Source organism: Nymphalis io, chromosome 10 (assembly GCF_905147045.1).
Source record: "Nymphalis io chromosome 10, ilAglIoxx1.1, whole genome shotgun sequence".
NCBI classification, from domain to species: domain Eukaryota; kingdom Metazoa; phylum Arthropoda; class Insecta; order Lepidoptera; family Nymphalidae; genus Nymphalis; species Nymphalis io.
The window spans coordinates 10,488,065-10,505,351 of record NC_065897.1 but is presented as its reverse complement, the minus strand read 5'-3'; the positions used below and the strand labels follow the sequence as shown (position 1 = coordinate 10,505,351).

The 17,287-nt window shown below is 35.2% G+C and overlaps 2 protein-coding genes across 4 annotated transcripts in view; one reads left to right on the top strand and one right to left on the bottom strand.

Annotated features, from left to right (window-relative positions):
- The window catches only part of LOC126771180 (ATP synthase subunit delta, mitochondrial), a 103,846-nt gene that overhangs the window by 83,588 nt on the left and 2,971 nt on the right, over positions 1-17,287 (top strand). The window contains exons 1-3 of one of the 2 annotated variants that reach the window (XM_050490936.1): positions 15,664-15,800; positions 16,187-16,304; positions 16,576-16,666. In XM_050490936.1, coding sequence (XP_050346893.1) covers positions 16,188-16,304; positions 16,576-16,666 — 208 coding nt within the window. In that variant the 5' untranslated portion in view covers positions 15,664-15,800; position 16,187. Of the gene's footprint in view, positions 1-15,663; positions 15,801-16,186; positions 16,305-16,575; positions 16,667-17,287 lie in introns of those variants that run through there. The other variant, XM_050490938.1, reaches the window with a different exon arrangement.
- Positions 2,562-14,906, bottom strand: LOC126771100 (breast cancer type 1 susceptibility protein homolog). Of its 2 annotated transcripts, none has more exons than XM_050490823.1 (9): positions 14,732-14,906; positions 14,418-14,617; positions 12,234-14,332; positions 11,969-12,156; positions 11,254-11,886; positions 10,854-10,950; positions 10,453-10,587; positions 10,000-10,117; positions 2,562-2,743 (listed from the first exon to the last, which is right to left on the bottom strand). In XM_050490823.1, exons 1-9 carry the CDS (start codon positions 14,809-14,811, stop codon positions 2,574-2,576), a joined length of 3,720 nt encoding a protein of 1,239 aa, XP_050346780.1. In that variant the 5' UTR covers positions 14,812-14,906; the 3' UTR covers positions 2,562-2,573. The 2 variants fall into 2 exon arrangements, with proteins under 2 accessions (XP_050346780.1, XP_050346781.1); XM_050490824.1 differs by having other exon boundaries at positions 12,234-14,221.

Below are 17,287 nucleotides of genomic sequence, written 5' to 3'. Positions count from 1 at the left end.
AGAAGCATTTATAAACACCTTGTTTTCATAGAATATTTAAAAAAATAATAATCGGTATTTCTGCCTTATAATATAACTATATACTTAACATTAAACTCTGTGTGCCTTACTATTTCTTGAATTCCTAGAATATCAAACCCTCTTGTATTATGAAACAGAATGTGATAAGGAATAAATATAGGTAATACTTATTACATATAATCTTATAGTACTTAATTTTATAGTACTATATGTAGATACCTGCTAGATAACCAGGGTACATTTACAAGAGTCAATATTTAATGAGAAACAATATTTTTTTCTGCCAAACCTTTCATGGTTTGAAAACAAATTACTCATACTAATAAAATAACTGTTACCCTTATATCCAATATTGCATTTTAAACTGTGATAACGTATTTATTGACTAGAAAGTGAATTTGACCGCGTGACAGATGCATGCATTCATATATTTTGTACATGCATAAATGATGTAATAATCACAAAACTTAATAAAGACCGATTGTATACCTATTTAAATTGTTAGTCATTTCTTGGTAGGCTATTTCTTTACCGTAACGGTTAACGGGCCACCTAGCGTTGTAAAAGTCGCATGTTTGAGCCTGACCCTGTTTGGGGCATGGGCTATTGTCGTCCCCTCTTTGCCTAATTGGAGGGGTAAATAGGAATATTAGTAATTTATCCAAAAACATGTATTGTATTCTTTTTCGTTTTTAGCTAATAAATGAGCCTGCTGCTGATGGTTTGACTCAAAATTTAACAAGTTCTTTGTTTTTATTGAGCATGTTGCTCACTTGCTAATATTTTTTAATTTTATATCTTTTAATAGTTAATCGAACTAATTAGGCATATTTTGTTATTCGTTAATTTACGTCATTCTAAGTTACAGTAGGACAATTATAACTTTTCAGTTTTATAATAGGTACACTATCTGTTCGCAAAGAATTTATATCGATAATTTTCTTTAAAAAAACAATAGGATATTAACTTTTGTCGATATATTCGTGTAAGTAGGTATTGTATTAATGCGTCGTACAACACGCTTTGAGTATTTTTGCAGGCGTTTCTTTAATTGTGTCGTAATATTTGTAAAACAAGCGATTCAAATTGCAAAGTGTAAAAAGCAATATTTGGATAAAATGTTTGAAATGAACAATATACTTTTTTTAGGATCCATTAATCTTTATGACAATCAAACTAAATTACAGTAGTCGATACTTACAAATTTGTTATACAGTTTTTTTGTATCTGATATAGTTTGAGTAGCGTTCGTTTAAAAAGCGCCTGGACCCAAATAATCTCTTTGAAACCGTCGCCATATAAAACTATATCTCAAAAATATGCAACATATTAAGTTTGTACGTAATGTGATATGTTCAACCTGAAACTATAAATTAATATAATATGAAACTTTTATAAAAATCAGGTTAGTAGTTTTTGGACGGAAACAAGAAACGAATGAAAATTACCTCTTAATAATCCATGTATGATGTGTCTGGAAATCATCTCAGGCAGAGTAGATACTAAAAATCGATTATTGATTCAAAATTTTTAAAAATAGCCATGAAAGATGATAAATGCTTGTGAAACACAATTGCGTGTTTATTTAATCGATCAGATCTAGTATGCCTAGAGTTCACACGTAGTCAATAATTTGATATTACGGACGTAAGGTTTGCTGTTATGTATAAATACCTAAACTAAAATTATGCTTAAAGTGTATAATTTTCGTAAATTAAGAAAAAAAGATTTGCTTTTGAGCTAAGAGTAAGAGTTAAAATCTGGGCTTTAAAAACATTGTGAAAACACCTGAAGGAGTTGGAAATATTCGGCGATATGTACCCACCAAAGAATAACCTATAAACCTGCCATTCAACAGTTTGGCTATTTGCAAGGAAAATAGAACAACGCTTTTTGAGCACAAATTTATGTATAACTTTTTAATAAATTTCATAATGGCGTTGTCGCATATATTTGCAGAAAATTGTTGGTTGGTTTTGGTTTCCCTAATGGGTTTAGGATATTTTTAGACCGTTTCTAGGAACGAATGAATTAATCATGAAAGTAAATAATAGTAAATATATAGTAATAAACATAAATAGTAATAAAAATACGCTTTAGATAGGGCAAAGTGGAGGCGTAGATGCAGGAAAGCGGACCCTGGCGTTACTAGGCCGGGAAAACGCTAGGCGGAAGAAGAAGAAGAGTGAAAAAAATAATAATTAAGCTGTCTATTATTCGCCGTTTCATCTCAGTTTTGATGTTCCTTTCCGAAACTCCGCACATTGGTAGAATTTTGACATGAATGTAGGTTTGTATGAACCGGATGTTCGCAGCAATTAAATTTCAAATACAGCTTATATAAGAAGCATATGCAACATATGGTAGTTATATTCACATAGTACAAATTCTTTCATTTTACCAAGATTTAATTCGGATTATAATAATTATAATTTCATTAATATTTTTTTTGTAAATGTGTAACGGCTTAAACACGTGATATGTAAATGGGTACTTCAAAACATGTTTTATGTAATGAAACAAAGAAATAAAAGGAAATTATATAAAGATATTTATTCATAATCACGAGATATCAATTCAGATGGCCAATTAGAAGTGACATTCGGTAACAAGGAGGCTGGACACAGTAAGAGTTCGTATATTGATCCCAAAGTGTAACTGCCCAAGCAGTTCAGCACCCACTCGTAGTTTACTGGTACAATACTGAGTTCCATAGCGAGATCTGAAAAGTAAAAGTTTATATAACGGCGGAAGGTAGTATAGATGATAATGTCAAATGAAATTAATGAATAATATAAAAAAAGGAAATAATATCCTCATATTTTATTTTCCCATGTTTTGTATGTTTTGAGCTAAATACCTATCTACATCAAGTATTAATAAAAACGTTAATTGAATGAGAAATAAAGAACATATTTCATTATATCTTAAATAAACCAAATAAGCTATATGGACAAAGTTCGTTGTGAAATTTTAATGAAGTAAATATTAATGTACACACGAGAGGCATTGATTACGTATGTATAGACTCAACTACATCAATAATGGCAAAGCCACAATCGATTTCAATAACAATATTATTTGCAGTTGATAAACAATCTTATTTTTATCTAACTATTGTTTATGTCTGTGCAGGAATCTATTTTTAAATTGTAACGCTCTGGGTGAGTGATACGCTGTCTCAGTATAAAAAACGTGATAACGAAAAATATAAAAAATCTCTGCGACCTACCGCTATACCTACGGGCGTTTGCCCCTAAGCTCTTGGGAATCTACTTATACGTATATATTTGTATGCATGTATGAGTAGTTGTCTATGCGTACTTCTAAACAGAAAAGGTAAAACTAAAGCCGTGATTTTATTCACAATTTTTTTTTAATGTTTAAACAAGAAATTGGTAGTGTCTTTTGTACATTCTAACGCGACCGGTGTAAAGCACTATTAGATACTTATTAGTTAACTTTCTATCGTTCCTTATTATTAATATAAGTATATATGTTCTTATAAAAAATATAAGTTATTCATATTATTATATATAAAAAAAATCTGCAATGATTTCCGATATTCATGTACAGGAAAAAAATTCGAAACATTTCTTTTTTTTAAATATATCTTAAAATGATTTTTTTTTTTATATACGCCGGGAGGGCAAATGACTCTACTCCACCTGAAGGTAAGTGGTAGTAGAGGCCAAACGCGACGACGGCCAATACAGACGGGAAAAACGTTCTGCACTAGCCGCCTTCGCCTTGCCGGCCCGCAAGATGCCTCTTCACGCCTCGTTTGAAGGAACCCGGGTTGTAAGAGGAGGGGAACACGTGAGCTGGTAAGGAATTCCATTTTTACTGAATACAACTCATACAATTTTGATTGTAACAAAATATATTTTTATATGGTCATCATACAACGAGGTTTAAATTGCGGAATACTAAAATACATTAAATTGATGACAGTTCAACAACAAAGTCTCTAGAACATTTTATTTAGCACTCGTACAGTATTACAAACATAACATAACGCCTATATCGTACAGTAGTCAAGTTTTTATCTAAATTAATTAATTTTAAGTTGCCTGCAACAGAGCTTTTTAACATTTTTATGACGTACGATAAGGGTTGTATTATATGGGGGTTGAGGTACAGGATTTACCTTTTTTAGGCACCACTCTCCTAAGATTTGATACTGTACTTAGTTGATAAGCTGCTTTGTAATATACAAAAAAATCTAATAAATAAACCATGAAGGGGTTTTAGGTTTTATGCTTCAGCGTCATAAATCTCTATAACTCGGCCACGTCATTAGCGTGACTCAGAGGTCACTTCGTTGGCTTAAGAACATTTCATTAAATATCTTATATAATCTTTTCAAATATGATACAATATTATTTAATTTTTCTGATTTATTAACCAAGAATATTATAAACATTATAAATTAGTTACGAAATATATTTTATTTTATTTTCATTTTATATAAAAATCGCCCGCACTAGCGCAGCGTGGTGGAATAAGCTCCAAGCCTTCTCCTCAAAAAGGGAGAATAGACCTTTAGCCCAGTAGCGGGACATTCAAAGGCTGTTACGGATTACGGATTTTCATTTTGTACCTGGTTGTAAACAATTTTGTGTAGCATCCAAAGATGATTGCGTTTTTGCGTCAAAATCTACAATTTTTAAAAGACTATTATTTATACTAAGTATACAAATAAAATATATAGTCATATTCCGTATTTTAATAGGTACCTGACATATTTGATATTAATAACACAATGACTGATTAAGTTTACACCACAAAGAGTAATAAGGAAAAATATTATTTACTCAAATGACATGAGATAAATTTACATTTTTCTTGTAAAAAAATATCATGTTTCATCAACTCAGTGATTAGTAAGTATTATAGGTTTATATTGGATATGGGTAACTTCGTAAAGCGCCCCTAAAATAGAACGTTTAGATAAACATGTGCGAACAATCACTGGATGTCCAATCTTATTACTGTTTTTTTTTTTTATTTGAACGTGTTACCCTAGTAGTCTAATATATTGAATCAAAATCAATTTACAATCTTAGAAAATGTGGAACAATATATGTATATAATATAATGTAACATAACTGACGTAAGAATATAATATAACTGACGAATCAACTAGTTTTGCTTATCTTTTTGAATTTATAACTTTTTTCGTACATGTTGGCACGGGTACATAAACGTGCTTTTTTACCACGAGAGTTATCCTACCAGTTCACGCTCTATCTGAGCTCCAAGCGCAAAGCGTCCAATATTTGCTACTAGTTTTTTTGCTATAGTATATGTAGACGGACGAGCATATATACCAAGTACTGCTGTTTAGCGGTAGAATACCTGATGAGTGGGTGGTACCTACCCAGAAGAGCTTGCACAAAGCTCTACCCTATCACCAGCAAAGAGCTTAAATTGTAAATTGCGGCAGCGCTATGCTTTTTTAAATTTACAATTTAAATTGTAGATCAAAAGATAATTTTATATTAAATATATAGTAGCTCTGTTACTCTCTTCTCGCCATTTCTAGTTCATAATAAAAATTACGTTTTTTTCTTATATTTGGTGTTAAAAAAACTATCTAAGTACAATATAGTGTTTTGCATATTATATCTTTTTACAAGCGTACGTAACCGAACAATATTAAATATTATATTGCGGTTGGCAACAGCAGCCTCCCCAGACTTCATACGGTAAAATGAGAATTTTATCCTCAGTTCACTTTCCTCTATGTAAATATTTATTACAATTTAATATGAGCATTGAGTTGAGAATTTTCCCGTTTTTGTTTCATTCTATACAATTTGAAACAGTTTGTAAAATGAATATATATTATCATTAACTTACCTTGAATACAAAAATAATATTATTTATTTTTATTTATTGTATTATATATTGATTTGATTTAAAAAAAGCCTAGACCAGTAATTTTTATTTATTTTATTTTCGTATCAATTGCATTTATTTTGTTTGTCAGCCGTTGCTCAGCCATGAAATATGACAATTAAAAAACGTACAAGATAAAAAAGGTGACTCATCGTAATTCCAATTAAATTAAATTCAAATATAAAATTAGACGACAAAAAAGGATTTGTGCAGAAAGCGACTTCTATGCGATTCTCACACGTCAATTAATATTTTTTTGACTTCAATTATTGAGATAAGCGAATGATGATGAACTATCTGACCTTCGTCTTAATAATGGCATAAAGCTTCAAAAGAGCCGCTTGGCGTGGTTGGTGGATGCTTGCCTTTTACGCCGAAGGTTTGTGGTTCGATTCCCACCCAGGACATATATTTGTGTGCATGAACATGTCTGTTTATCCTTAATCTGGGTTTAATTATCTATATAAGTATGTATTTACAAAAGAAAAATAGTATATGTAGTGTATCAATTGTCTGGTTTCCATAGTACAAGCTTGTTTGGGAACAGATTATAAAGTATACGTGCAGTGCACGTTTGGGCGTGCGTAAATGATACGCAAACGCAACAAATCGTGTTTACTTTAGTTTATACATTCGATCGGGCGTTAAAAATTCCCATGTTTTTCTCTGTTCCCCACGAAGTGGTCTTAGGATTATTTATGCATATCTTATACCATTTCATAATGGATGATTAAATTTATAAAAATTTTTATTATGTTATCGCGGATTTTTTTCTGCTCAATGTAATTACCTATTTATATAGAATTATCTCACTGTTGGTAAACCAGTTTTGCTGAACATTAACAAGTTTATTACTTCAATCTTTATTATAAAGTTTGGGGTCTACTAAAAAAGGTTGTCAAAAAAGCGATTGTAAAAAAAAGAATGCGTTTCTTACGAACGCTCCCTTAGCGGTTGAAGCGTGCAGTGATATCTGTGCAGGTAAGGGGTTTCATTTAAATATAATATACAAGTAGGATCATGTTTGCCAAGTTTAGTTAGTATTTCATAGATTTCGATTTGAACTACGTAGTAATGTATGATCTAACTTAAAATTAAACGTAATATTTCTTTGCGATCATTAGCTATCGTTGCTAGAACTTGTCGTCCTGCGTGCACTCGGGCTCGGCGAGCAGCAATGTACGTGTGCAGCAGTGTGTCGGTGTACTCACACATGAACTTGTCGTCCTGCGTGCGCCCGGGCTCGGCGAGCAGCAGTGTGCGTGTGTAGCAGTGTGTCGGTTAACTCACACATGAACTTGTCATCCTGCGTGCGCCCGGGCTCGGCGAGCAGCAGTGTGCGTGTGTAGCAGTGTGTCGGTTAACTCACACATGAACTTGTCGTCCTGCCTGCGGTCGGGCTCGGCGAGCAGCAGTGTGCGTGTGTAGCAGTGTGTCGGTTAACTCACACATGAACTTGTCGTCCTGCCTGCGGTCGGGCTCGGCGAGCAGCAGTGTGCGTGTGTAGCAGTGTGTCGGTTAACTCACACATGAACTTGTCGTCCTGCCTGCGGTCGGGCTCGGCGAGCAGCAGTGTGCGTGTGTAGCAGTGTGTCGGTTAACTCACACATGAACTTGTCATCCTGCGTGCACTCGGGCTCGGCGAGCAGCAATGTGCGTGTGCAGCAGTGTGTCGGTGTACTCACACATGAACTTGTCGTCCTGCGTGCGCCCGGGCTCGGCGAGCAGCAGTGTGCGTGTGTAGCAGTGTGTCGGTTAACTCACACATAAACTTGTCATCCTGCGTGCGCCCGGGCTCGGCGAGCAGCAGTGTGCGTGTGTAGCAGTGTGTCGGTTAACTCACACATGAACTTGTCGTCCTGCCTGCGGTCGGGCTCGGCGAGCAGCAGTGTGCGTGTGTAGCAGTGTGTCGGTTAACTCACACATGAACTTGTCATCCTGCGTGCGCTCGGGCTCGGCGAGCAGCAGTGTGCGTGTATAGCAGTGTGTCGGTGTACTCACACATGCACTTGTCGTCCTGCGTGCGCTCGGGCTCGGCGAGCAGCAGTGTGCGTGTGTAGCAGTGTGTCGGTGTACTCACACATGTACTTGTCGTCCTGCGTGCGCTCGGGCTAGCGAGCAGCAGTGTGCGTGTGTAGCAGTGTGTCGGTGTACTCACACATGTACTTGTCGTCCTGCGTGCGCTCGGGCTAGCGAGCAGCAGTGTGCGTGTGTAGCAGTGTGTCGGTGTACTCACACATGAACTTGTCGTCCTGCCTGCGGTCGGGCTCGGCGAGCAGCAGTGTGCGTGTGTAGCAGTGTGTCGGTTAACTCACACATAAACTTGTCATCCTGCGTGCGCCCGGGCTCGGCGAGCAGCAGTGTGCGTGTGTAGCAGTGTGTCGGTTAACTCACACATGAACTTGTCGTCCTGCCTGCGGTCGGGCTCGGCGAGCAGCAGTGTGCGTGTGTAGCAGTGTGTCGGTTAACTCACACATGAACTTGTCATCCTGCGTGCGCTCGGGCTCGGCGAGCAGCAGTGTGCGTGTATAGCAGTGTGTCGGTGTACTCACACATGCACTTGTCGTCCTGCGTGCGCTCGGGCTCGGCGAGCAGCAGTGTGCGTGTGTAGCAGTGTGTCGGTGTACTCACACATGTACTTGTCGTCCTGCGTGCGCTCGGGCTAGCGAGCAGCAGTGTGCGTGTGTAGCAGTGTGTCGGTGTACTCACACATGTACTTGTCGTCCTGCGTGCGCTCGGGCTAGCGAGCAGCAGTGTGCGTGTGTAGCAGTGTGTCGGTGTACTCACACATGAACTTGTCGTCCTGCCTGCGGTCGGGCTCGGCGAGCAGCAGTGTGCGTGTGTAGCAGTGTGTCGGTGTACTCACACATGCACTTGTCGTCCTGCGTGCGCTCGGGCTCGGCGAGCAGCAGTGTGTCGGTGTACTCACACATGTACTTGTCGTCCTGCGTGCGCTCGGGCTAGCGAGCAGCAGTGTGCGTGTGTAGCAGTGTGTCGGTGTACTCACACATGTACTTGTCGTCCTGCGTGCGCTCGGGCTAGCGAGCAGCAGTGTGCGTGTGTAGCAGTGTGTCGGTGTACTCACACATGAACTTGTCGTCCTGCCTGCGGTCGGGCTCGGCGAGCAGCAGTGTGCGTGTGTAGCAGTGTGTCGGTGTACTCACACATGCACTTGTCGTCCTGCGTGCGCTCGGGCTCGGCGAGCAGCAGTGTGTCGGTGTACTCACACATGTACTTGTCGTCCTGCGTGCGCTCGGGCTAGCGAGCAGCAGTGTGCGTGTGTAGCAGTGTGTCGGTGTACTCACACATGTACTTGTCGTCCTGCGTGCGCTCGGGCTAGCGAGCAGCAGTGTGCGTGTGTAGCAGTGTGTCGGTGTACTCACACATGAACTTGTCGTCCTGCCTGCGCTCGGGCTCGGCGAGCAGCAGTGTGCGTGTGTAGCAGTGTGTCGGTGTACTCACACATGTACTTGTCGTCCTGCGTGCGCTCGGGCTCGGCGAGCAGCAGTGTGCGTGTGTAGCAGTGTGTCGGTGTACTCACACATGTACTTGTCGTCCTGCGTGCGCTCGGGCTAGCGAGCAGCAGTGTGCGTGTGTAGCAGTGTGTCGGTGTACTCACACATGTACTTGTCGTCCTGCGTGCGCTCGGGCTAGCGAGCAGCAGTGTGTCGGTGTACTCACACATGTACTTGTCGTCCTGCGTGCGCTCGGGCTAGCGAGCAGCAGTGTGCGTGTGTAGCAGTGTGTCGGTGTACTCACACATGTACTTGTCGTCCTGCGTGCGCTCGGGCTAGCGAGCAGCAGTGTGCGTGTGTAGCAGTGTGTCGGTGTACTCACACATGCACTTGTCGTCCTGCGTGCGCTCGGGCTCGGCGAGCAGCAGTGTGCGTGTGTAGCAGTGTGTCGGTGTACTCACACATGAACTTGTCGTCCTGCGTGCGCTCGGGCTCGGCGAGCAGCAGTGTGCGTGTGTAGCAGTGTGTCGGTGTACTCACACATGAACTTGTCGTCCTGCGTGCGCTCGGGCTCGGCGAGCAGCAGTGTGCGTGTGTAGCAGTGTGTCGGTGTACTCACACATGAACTTGTCGTCCTGCGTGCGCTCGGGCTCGGCGAGCAGTAGCGCGGGGTCGGCAGCGGCGCGCACATCCCGCGGCGAGTTCACCACGCGCCCGCCCGCACTCTCCAGGATGTCCTGTTGGGAACGGACAATGATACTTTTTACAAGGAACGTATTTTTACAAGGCGATTACTTGAGGAATACGATACGATGAAACATTTTTTAGAAACAGAAACTTTTATTTAACTTGTTAGAGCTTTACTTAGTAATGTGAATACGCATATCGTACGATTACATTACGTATATAGTGGAATGTTGTTAAACTTCCCTCCATTTTTACTAAACTTCTCTCCAGTCTGGGACTTTTACGTCCAAAATTAATGTTATTGAGCTTAACATTATCGCTTCGTTGAACGTTACGAGGCAGCGATCGCTACAGATTTTAGTATACTTTTAGTAAAGCTACATACTTTCAAGGTATCGACATCGAGTACGGTGAAGGGGGGCATGCAGTAGAACGTGATCCCTTCGAACAGCTTCAGCCGCGCCACGCGCGAGCGCCGCGGGCCCGGCTCGCCCGTGCCGTCGAGCGCTTCGTATGGCTCCTGACACATTATTACGTCCAATTATTTTGGATTATATACAATATCTTATTTATTGTAAGCATAACCTTACAATATACACAGAAGTTAATAGTATGAAAATGCATTTTTAATGATATATTTCGATGAGTGTAAATAATGTTATATCAGTTGATTTGTATTGTCTTTTAATTAAATTTTAAATTTAAAAGACTGCATGTGGCTGTTAAGGATGCATAAGCGCCATTCCATACTTATTACAGTGTATAAGTATGGGAATAAATACTTACTTCATTAACAATACTGTTTGATCGCAAGCATTTTTCAACCCATTCATAAGAAACAATCCACTTCGCTCCGGCTAGAGCGCACATGTACTTTACAGATCTGGAAAATAAAAAAAAATACCATAAGCAAAAAAATAATTCTTAAGCAAAACAAATTTTTCTTTGGACACTAATATAAAATAATAGGTCGAATTCCAGTACAATGTTCCTATATGCAATGTATAATAATGTAACGTCGACTTATATAACGTGATAAACCTAATCTAATATAAAAAAATTAAAAAAATGTTGCACTTTCTTGAAATATATATCGAGCGGAATAAGAATGTGAAGAACTTTATTGTAAATACAGGACCAAAAAATACAATTACGAAAGAATGATTTCTGTATATTATGTATTTACCTTTGTGATTTATTTTCTTCATCAACCCCAACGACGAGATGTGTCAACTCTTTACAATATTTATCAACAAAAGTCCAATTTCTCCGAAGGCATAAAAGTTTAAGGTTTGCATGCTCCGATGATGACAAACAAGATCCACCAACACAAAGCTTGACTGGTTTACAATTTTTCCCAGTGTCCAAGCCCTGAATTGAAGAATTTTGAGTTTGATCGAAAGCCCTTTGCATGAATTCTTTCTCTTGGGTAGTTTTAGCTGCAACAAATGAACTTGGACACAGAGTTTGTTCTGCGTCATCTTCAGCATTTTGATTGTTGAAATTTAAGGACTTTCTTGCCATGGGTGTTGACTTGTGCTTAATTTGATCAACAAATTTCGTTATCGTTAGAGGTGTCTCCATTGTCGGCCCCGGCTGTACTGTTTCAACAACAGTTACATTTTTACTAGTTTTTGTTGTGTCACAAGTATCTGACAAACTTAATACATTAACAGGATCTTCTGGGTTTCTGTTTACATTGCTCCGTGTTATTTGCAATTGCTTAATAGGTTTCTTATTGTCTTTTACTAATAACTGTTGAGTATTACTGACAATTGTTATTTCGTTTTTACTTTTATTTTTTGATAGAGGTGTACTCCTGTAAATAAAAATAGATAAATATTATTATAACAGTCAATTTGTGTGATAAAATATAAATTGATTAGTCATCAGTGAAATACTTCTGAGGTGTTTCTTCAACAATGCTTTTGTCAGAATCATCATTATGTAATGGTGTACCGATTTCTACAACTTCTATATCAGATGTTTGAGAAAAAGATTTAATATTATCTGAAATGATATTATCTTCATTTACTGTCTTTGCTGTCTTAATAGGATCTTCGTTTTGATAGTTGATTTGTGTTGATGTCTAAAAAAAAATACAATGAAAATTTCTGAAAGATTACTTAATATAACATTAGTAATATATTTAAAGGATTCTGATACCTTAGTTTTAGATGATACCAATATTTCTGAATCAGAAATATCCCTTTCGATCATTGAAAATACATTTTCACTATATTTTTGATTTGCATACTCTTTATCGACGTGTTTAATGTCATTATTGTCTTGTGTTTTATGTAATATATCTTCTGGTTGACCAACTTTAGTATGATTACTTGTAGGGTTTTGAGTAGCTTGTTTATGCTCAGTAGTCTTTGTCTTCTTAATGCTACCCATATCTGCATCAATATTAGCAAATACCTGACTCATTATTGCATCATAATTAATATTTTCACTATCTTGATCCAAAAGTTGATCTTTTTCATTAGTATCCATTGGTTTATCGACAATATTTTTACTTTCATGTGTTAATTTAATTTTTTTCGTAATAGGATTATCATCTGAGCAAGGCAATTCTCTTTTTCTCTCGTCTTTTACAGACTTCATTAAATTGCTTTTTGCTGTAGGCATCAATATTGCAGAGGGCGTATTTTTAGAAGCTTTTAGTGATTGGACCTTTCCTTCTTTAACAGACTCCCCATCAAATATATCTAAATAATTCAAATAGTCCATATCTTCGGGAATACCTTGATGCACTTTTGGTGTTCTTGTTTGATGAAATTTTGTTTGACCATTATTGTCACATATTGGATTATTGCTTGTTATTTTTTTATTTTGATCATTAATACATTGCGCATTATCCAAGATATCAGTTAATTCCTTCTCAACACTTTCAGTTATTTCAAAATTACCCGTTGCTGTATCAGCAGAAGCTGTATTTTTCTTTATGGATATTGATTTTTCTATAATTTGTATATTTGATGCAGTACATTTAATAATGGCATCATCATGAACTTTATCAATTTGCATGTCTTCAATAATATTAGTATTTTGTGATTTGTTCTCTGTTATTGGAGCACATGATGCATTTTTATTGTTGTGTGAATTTACATTTTCAACACTTGTTTGAATTTCACGTTCAGAATTTATTTTAAGCTGAACATCATTGTCTTTTTTCTTTATACAAATATTAGTTAAACTGTTTCCTATTTTAATAGTTATCTCGATGTCATCATTGTTTACAGATATTGCATTTAAATTCTCATTAGGTTCAATATCTACCTTATTTTCCCCTGATGTTTCCACTTTATTTAAAGCACTTTTTTTAAAGAAACAGACTTTTTGAGATTCTAGTGTTTTATTATTTACATTATCTATTTTATTTGTGACGGGTATGTCCTCTGTAACTTTGTCTTTAACATTTATATAACCTTGAGCTTTATTTGAATGTTTCGAGTTATTAGAATGGCTGTATGTTATATCATCATTTTTTTGTTTATTACTCTCTGTGCTAATTTCTTCTGTCACTTCTTCAATAATATTTTTATATTTGCTATTCTCTTTATCATTCAAATTATCTTGTGGAGTGTTATCATCAATATCATATAATATGTTTGGCTGAGTATTTGGTGCGACTGCTTTATTAGCAATAGTTTGAGTTTTTTTACACATTTCAATAGAAACATTTAACTTGTTCCTATTCTTTTTATTAAGTTTACTAAATTCTTTTTTCATTCTTTTAACATTGTTCCAATTTTTTCCAAGTTTGTGAGTCTTATTTTCAGAATCTAAATTTGAATCTTTTCCACTATTTTTTTCAGATGTTATTTCATTAAATACTTTATTTGAATGATTATTTTTATTTTCTTTGTTTCTTGAGCTTCTTCGAGGATTTTCTGTTGAATAGTCTTTATCATCATACTCTATAAAGTCAAATGGTTCTATGTCCATAGGTCCAACAGGATTTTGTTCATATTTGTTATTTTTTTCTGTTTCTGGCATTTCTTCAATTTTATCCCAATCAACTTGTAACGGTGGTACATGAACAACTCCAATAGATTTTGGATTTTCCTTCTTTTCTGAATGAACTTGTATATTACTTGTAACTTGTCCAATAGATTGAATCTGATCTATAAAGGACTGTTGAGAATCTGTTACCGGCGCAGAAAAATGATTTTGAGAACTTGCCAACCATTCTTTGACATGTTTATTGGAATCTTCAGATTCCTTATCAATAGGAGGATCAAGTGAAAAATCATCCACTAAAAAAATTTACAGTATATTTTAGATAAACTAGAGTAGATTTTATATTTTACTATTGATACATAAAATAACAATAATACATACATTTTATGTTAAAAAGTTCTTCAAATGCACCTGCTAGTAATTGAACATGGTCTTTAAGACTCTGTAGAGGTAAATTTAATTTTAAATTTTTTTTCTCAACTTGTACGCTACAAGTAGGACAAGTACGTCTTCCGCGCCAACAAGAATGGCATAATGTGTGTCCACAAGTTGCTGTTGTTGGTACAACATAATATTTACAACTGAAATTCAAGTCAATAGTAAAAAAAAAACACTATTTGAATATGTTTAAAAACTTGTAAGGATAAATATGAGTAAATAGTGGTAAAATATTTATTTTTATAGAAAAAAAATACCATTCAATGCAAGTTACATAGTCTACTTGTTGTGAGGATAGTCTGGATAATTTATTTATATCTAAATTCTTGAAAATCATGGCTTTCAATTGATAAACACTTTTATATATAATTATAACACATAAAAATAAAACAGAAACATTTCGCGGGTTAACACATTTGACTTTTCATATATGTTGTTCATTTGACATCAATGTCTAATGAATGACTATTCAATTGACAATAATGTCAAACGTTCTGAAAGACAGAAGCAATTGATACTAGCTTCATATTTTTAGTGAAAATTATCATTATTATTTTGGTTTTAAGTTCAAGTGCCCTTCTGTTTTTCACTGGTACACCTGTAGTACGTAATTAAACTGAAACTATAAGCTGCGTGTTTAGAAAATTTTAACCACTCGTTCTGTAGATTTTCATATCTCATATTATGTATTATGTAGTCCAGTCACTTTTGGGGTTGAAGCTCAGAAGGAAATAAAAAGGTAAAAATTTGTATAAATCTTTGAGTAGTTAAAACATCAAAAATATTACTTTTAAAAATTCTTGGGTTACATTCTAAATCTAAATGTTAACTTAAAAGTCCAATTAATATCATGGTGCGTACATGTCTTAAGATATTTAAGGTCAAAGATATCAAAATATCTCGCTCCTTTGTTTGAAATCATATCTGAATTTGTTAAAAAAAAATGTCCAGCATTGCATCGCAAGGTCAAGCGTATACCGTATTTTTTTAGCTTAAAAAAAGGGATTTCTTTAGATGTATTGGGAACCATAAAATTATTTTTATTAATTTACATATAGGGAGACAATAAATGAATTTTGGACGATATAGGTGATTATTTGAAAAAAATATATCCTTCTGAAATAATATTTATATTATTTTTAAAAAAAAATTCATCTTCAAATTTGACAAAATTTTCGTACGTAATAACATAAAGTCATTTAGGCAGAGCAGTGAATGTGAAGTTGACATTTCGGCTATCAGGCTAAAAAGGGTGTCCAAAACCGAAAAGGCCTCTTCATAATCATTCAATTTAGACTGCAAAAATAAAAAATATATATCATTAAAGTAAGTATTTAATGGAATATTAGTTAAATGAAAAAATGCATCGAAACAATTATGCTTTTCAAAGTTAACTTTATTCTTCTTTAGAGCAATGAGAACATTATTACATAATCTTTGTTTTGCGCTATATTTCTTTTAAACTGCTATAATTTGTATAATATGTTGGTTAAAGAATAACTTACTTACCTTTGTTATAGTATGCGTTATAACTTTAATTTAATTAGTTAAATTTATATTTTCAAATTTAGGTTAGGATAGTGAAAAATATATTTACTTATCATTAAATAATAATTAAATTCACTGACAGATTAAGTATAACGTATTAATTGTAAGGATAAAGTTTTAATATATTTAAAAGTTAATGCTTTAAAGTTATATGTTACTTTTAGAATGGCCCTTGCTCTGCGCAGTATGTTAAGAAATGTCACCAAGAAGATCCAAGTACGTGGCTATGCAGAAGCCCCAAAAGAAGGAGAAATGGCATTTACTTTTGCTGCTGGAAATAAGGTATGAGAAAATTCATGCTTAAAATATTTTTATGAAGACAGTATAAATTGCAATTTATTATCTTAAATAAATTTTAATTAAAGTTACTCATAATAATTTTCACAATATATACTTTGATATATTTTTTTAAGAACATAATTATTTATTTATGCATAGACATAAAATCTATGTCTATCTATTGTTAGGCTTAGGTTTTTTAAATGAAGAAAATGCATGTAAATTAAAATAGCAGTAACTGCATTGTTCAATACATTTTTTAAATTTTTTACAGGTTTTTTATAACAAACAAGTTGTGAAACAGATTGATGTGCCATCATTCAGCGGTGCATTTGGTATTTTACCAAAGCATGTTCCCACATTGGGTAATTATTCCAATATTATTATATAAACTAACTATTGCTAAGCAGACTAATATAATAGTTCATAGTTATGGTAGGATAACGGAGAAAGTAATCTTTACAATTTTTCAGCCACAAAAATTATAATTTTGTCACACACATTATTATAATTATTAGATAATATAAATATACCTTTTGATGAATATCATGCATTGTTTTTGTGAAAAATTTTAAGTAACCTAAGGGAATTAGGTATGTATTAGTTATTAGGGCATGTATGTAAAAAATAATACACTAATCCAAACAGCGAAAAGGATTTACCTTCGAATGTATGTGTTAAGTACAATTGTAGTTAAGTAATACTTTATTATTTAAATAATTTAAATAGATGAGGTATTTAAAAAAATCAAGATTTTTTATGAATAGTTATATTTATATATATATATATGTAGTATGTAAGCTTAATCCAACCACAAGAAAAAAGGAAAAAATTCTAATAAACAACTTTGACATTGATATCATTGGTCACCGATATTAATTGATGAGATCTTGAATAATCTATGATATTTACTATGGATTGGTAAAAAAATACCATTTTCAATGACCGCGAAGTTGTAATCGGAACTTCGAAAGTTAAATTAATGT

Coding starts and splice junctions, on each gene's coding strand:
- LOC126771100 (XM_050490823.1), bottom strand. CDS start 14,811: ATGATTTTCAAGAATTTAGATATAAATAAATTATCCAGACTATCCTCA. Junction 14,618..14,731: donor TATGTAACTTGCATTGAATG/GTATTTTTTTTC, acceptor CTTGAATTTCAG/TTGTAAATATTATGTTGTAC. Junction 11,887..11,968: donor GTTGAAGAAACACCTCAGAA/GTATTTCACTGA, acceptor TTTTATTTACAG/GAGTACACCTCTATCAAAAA.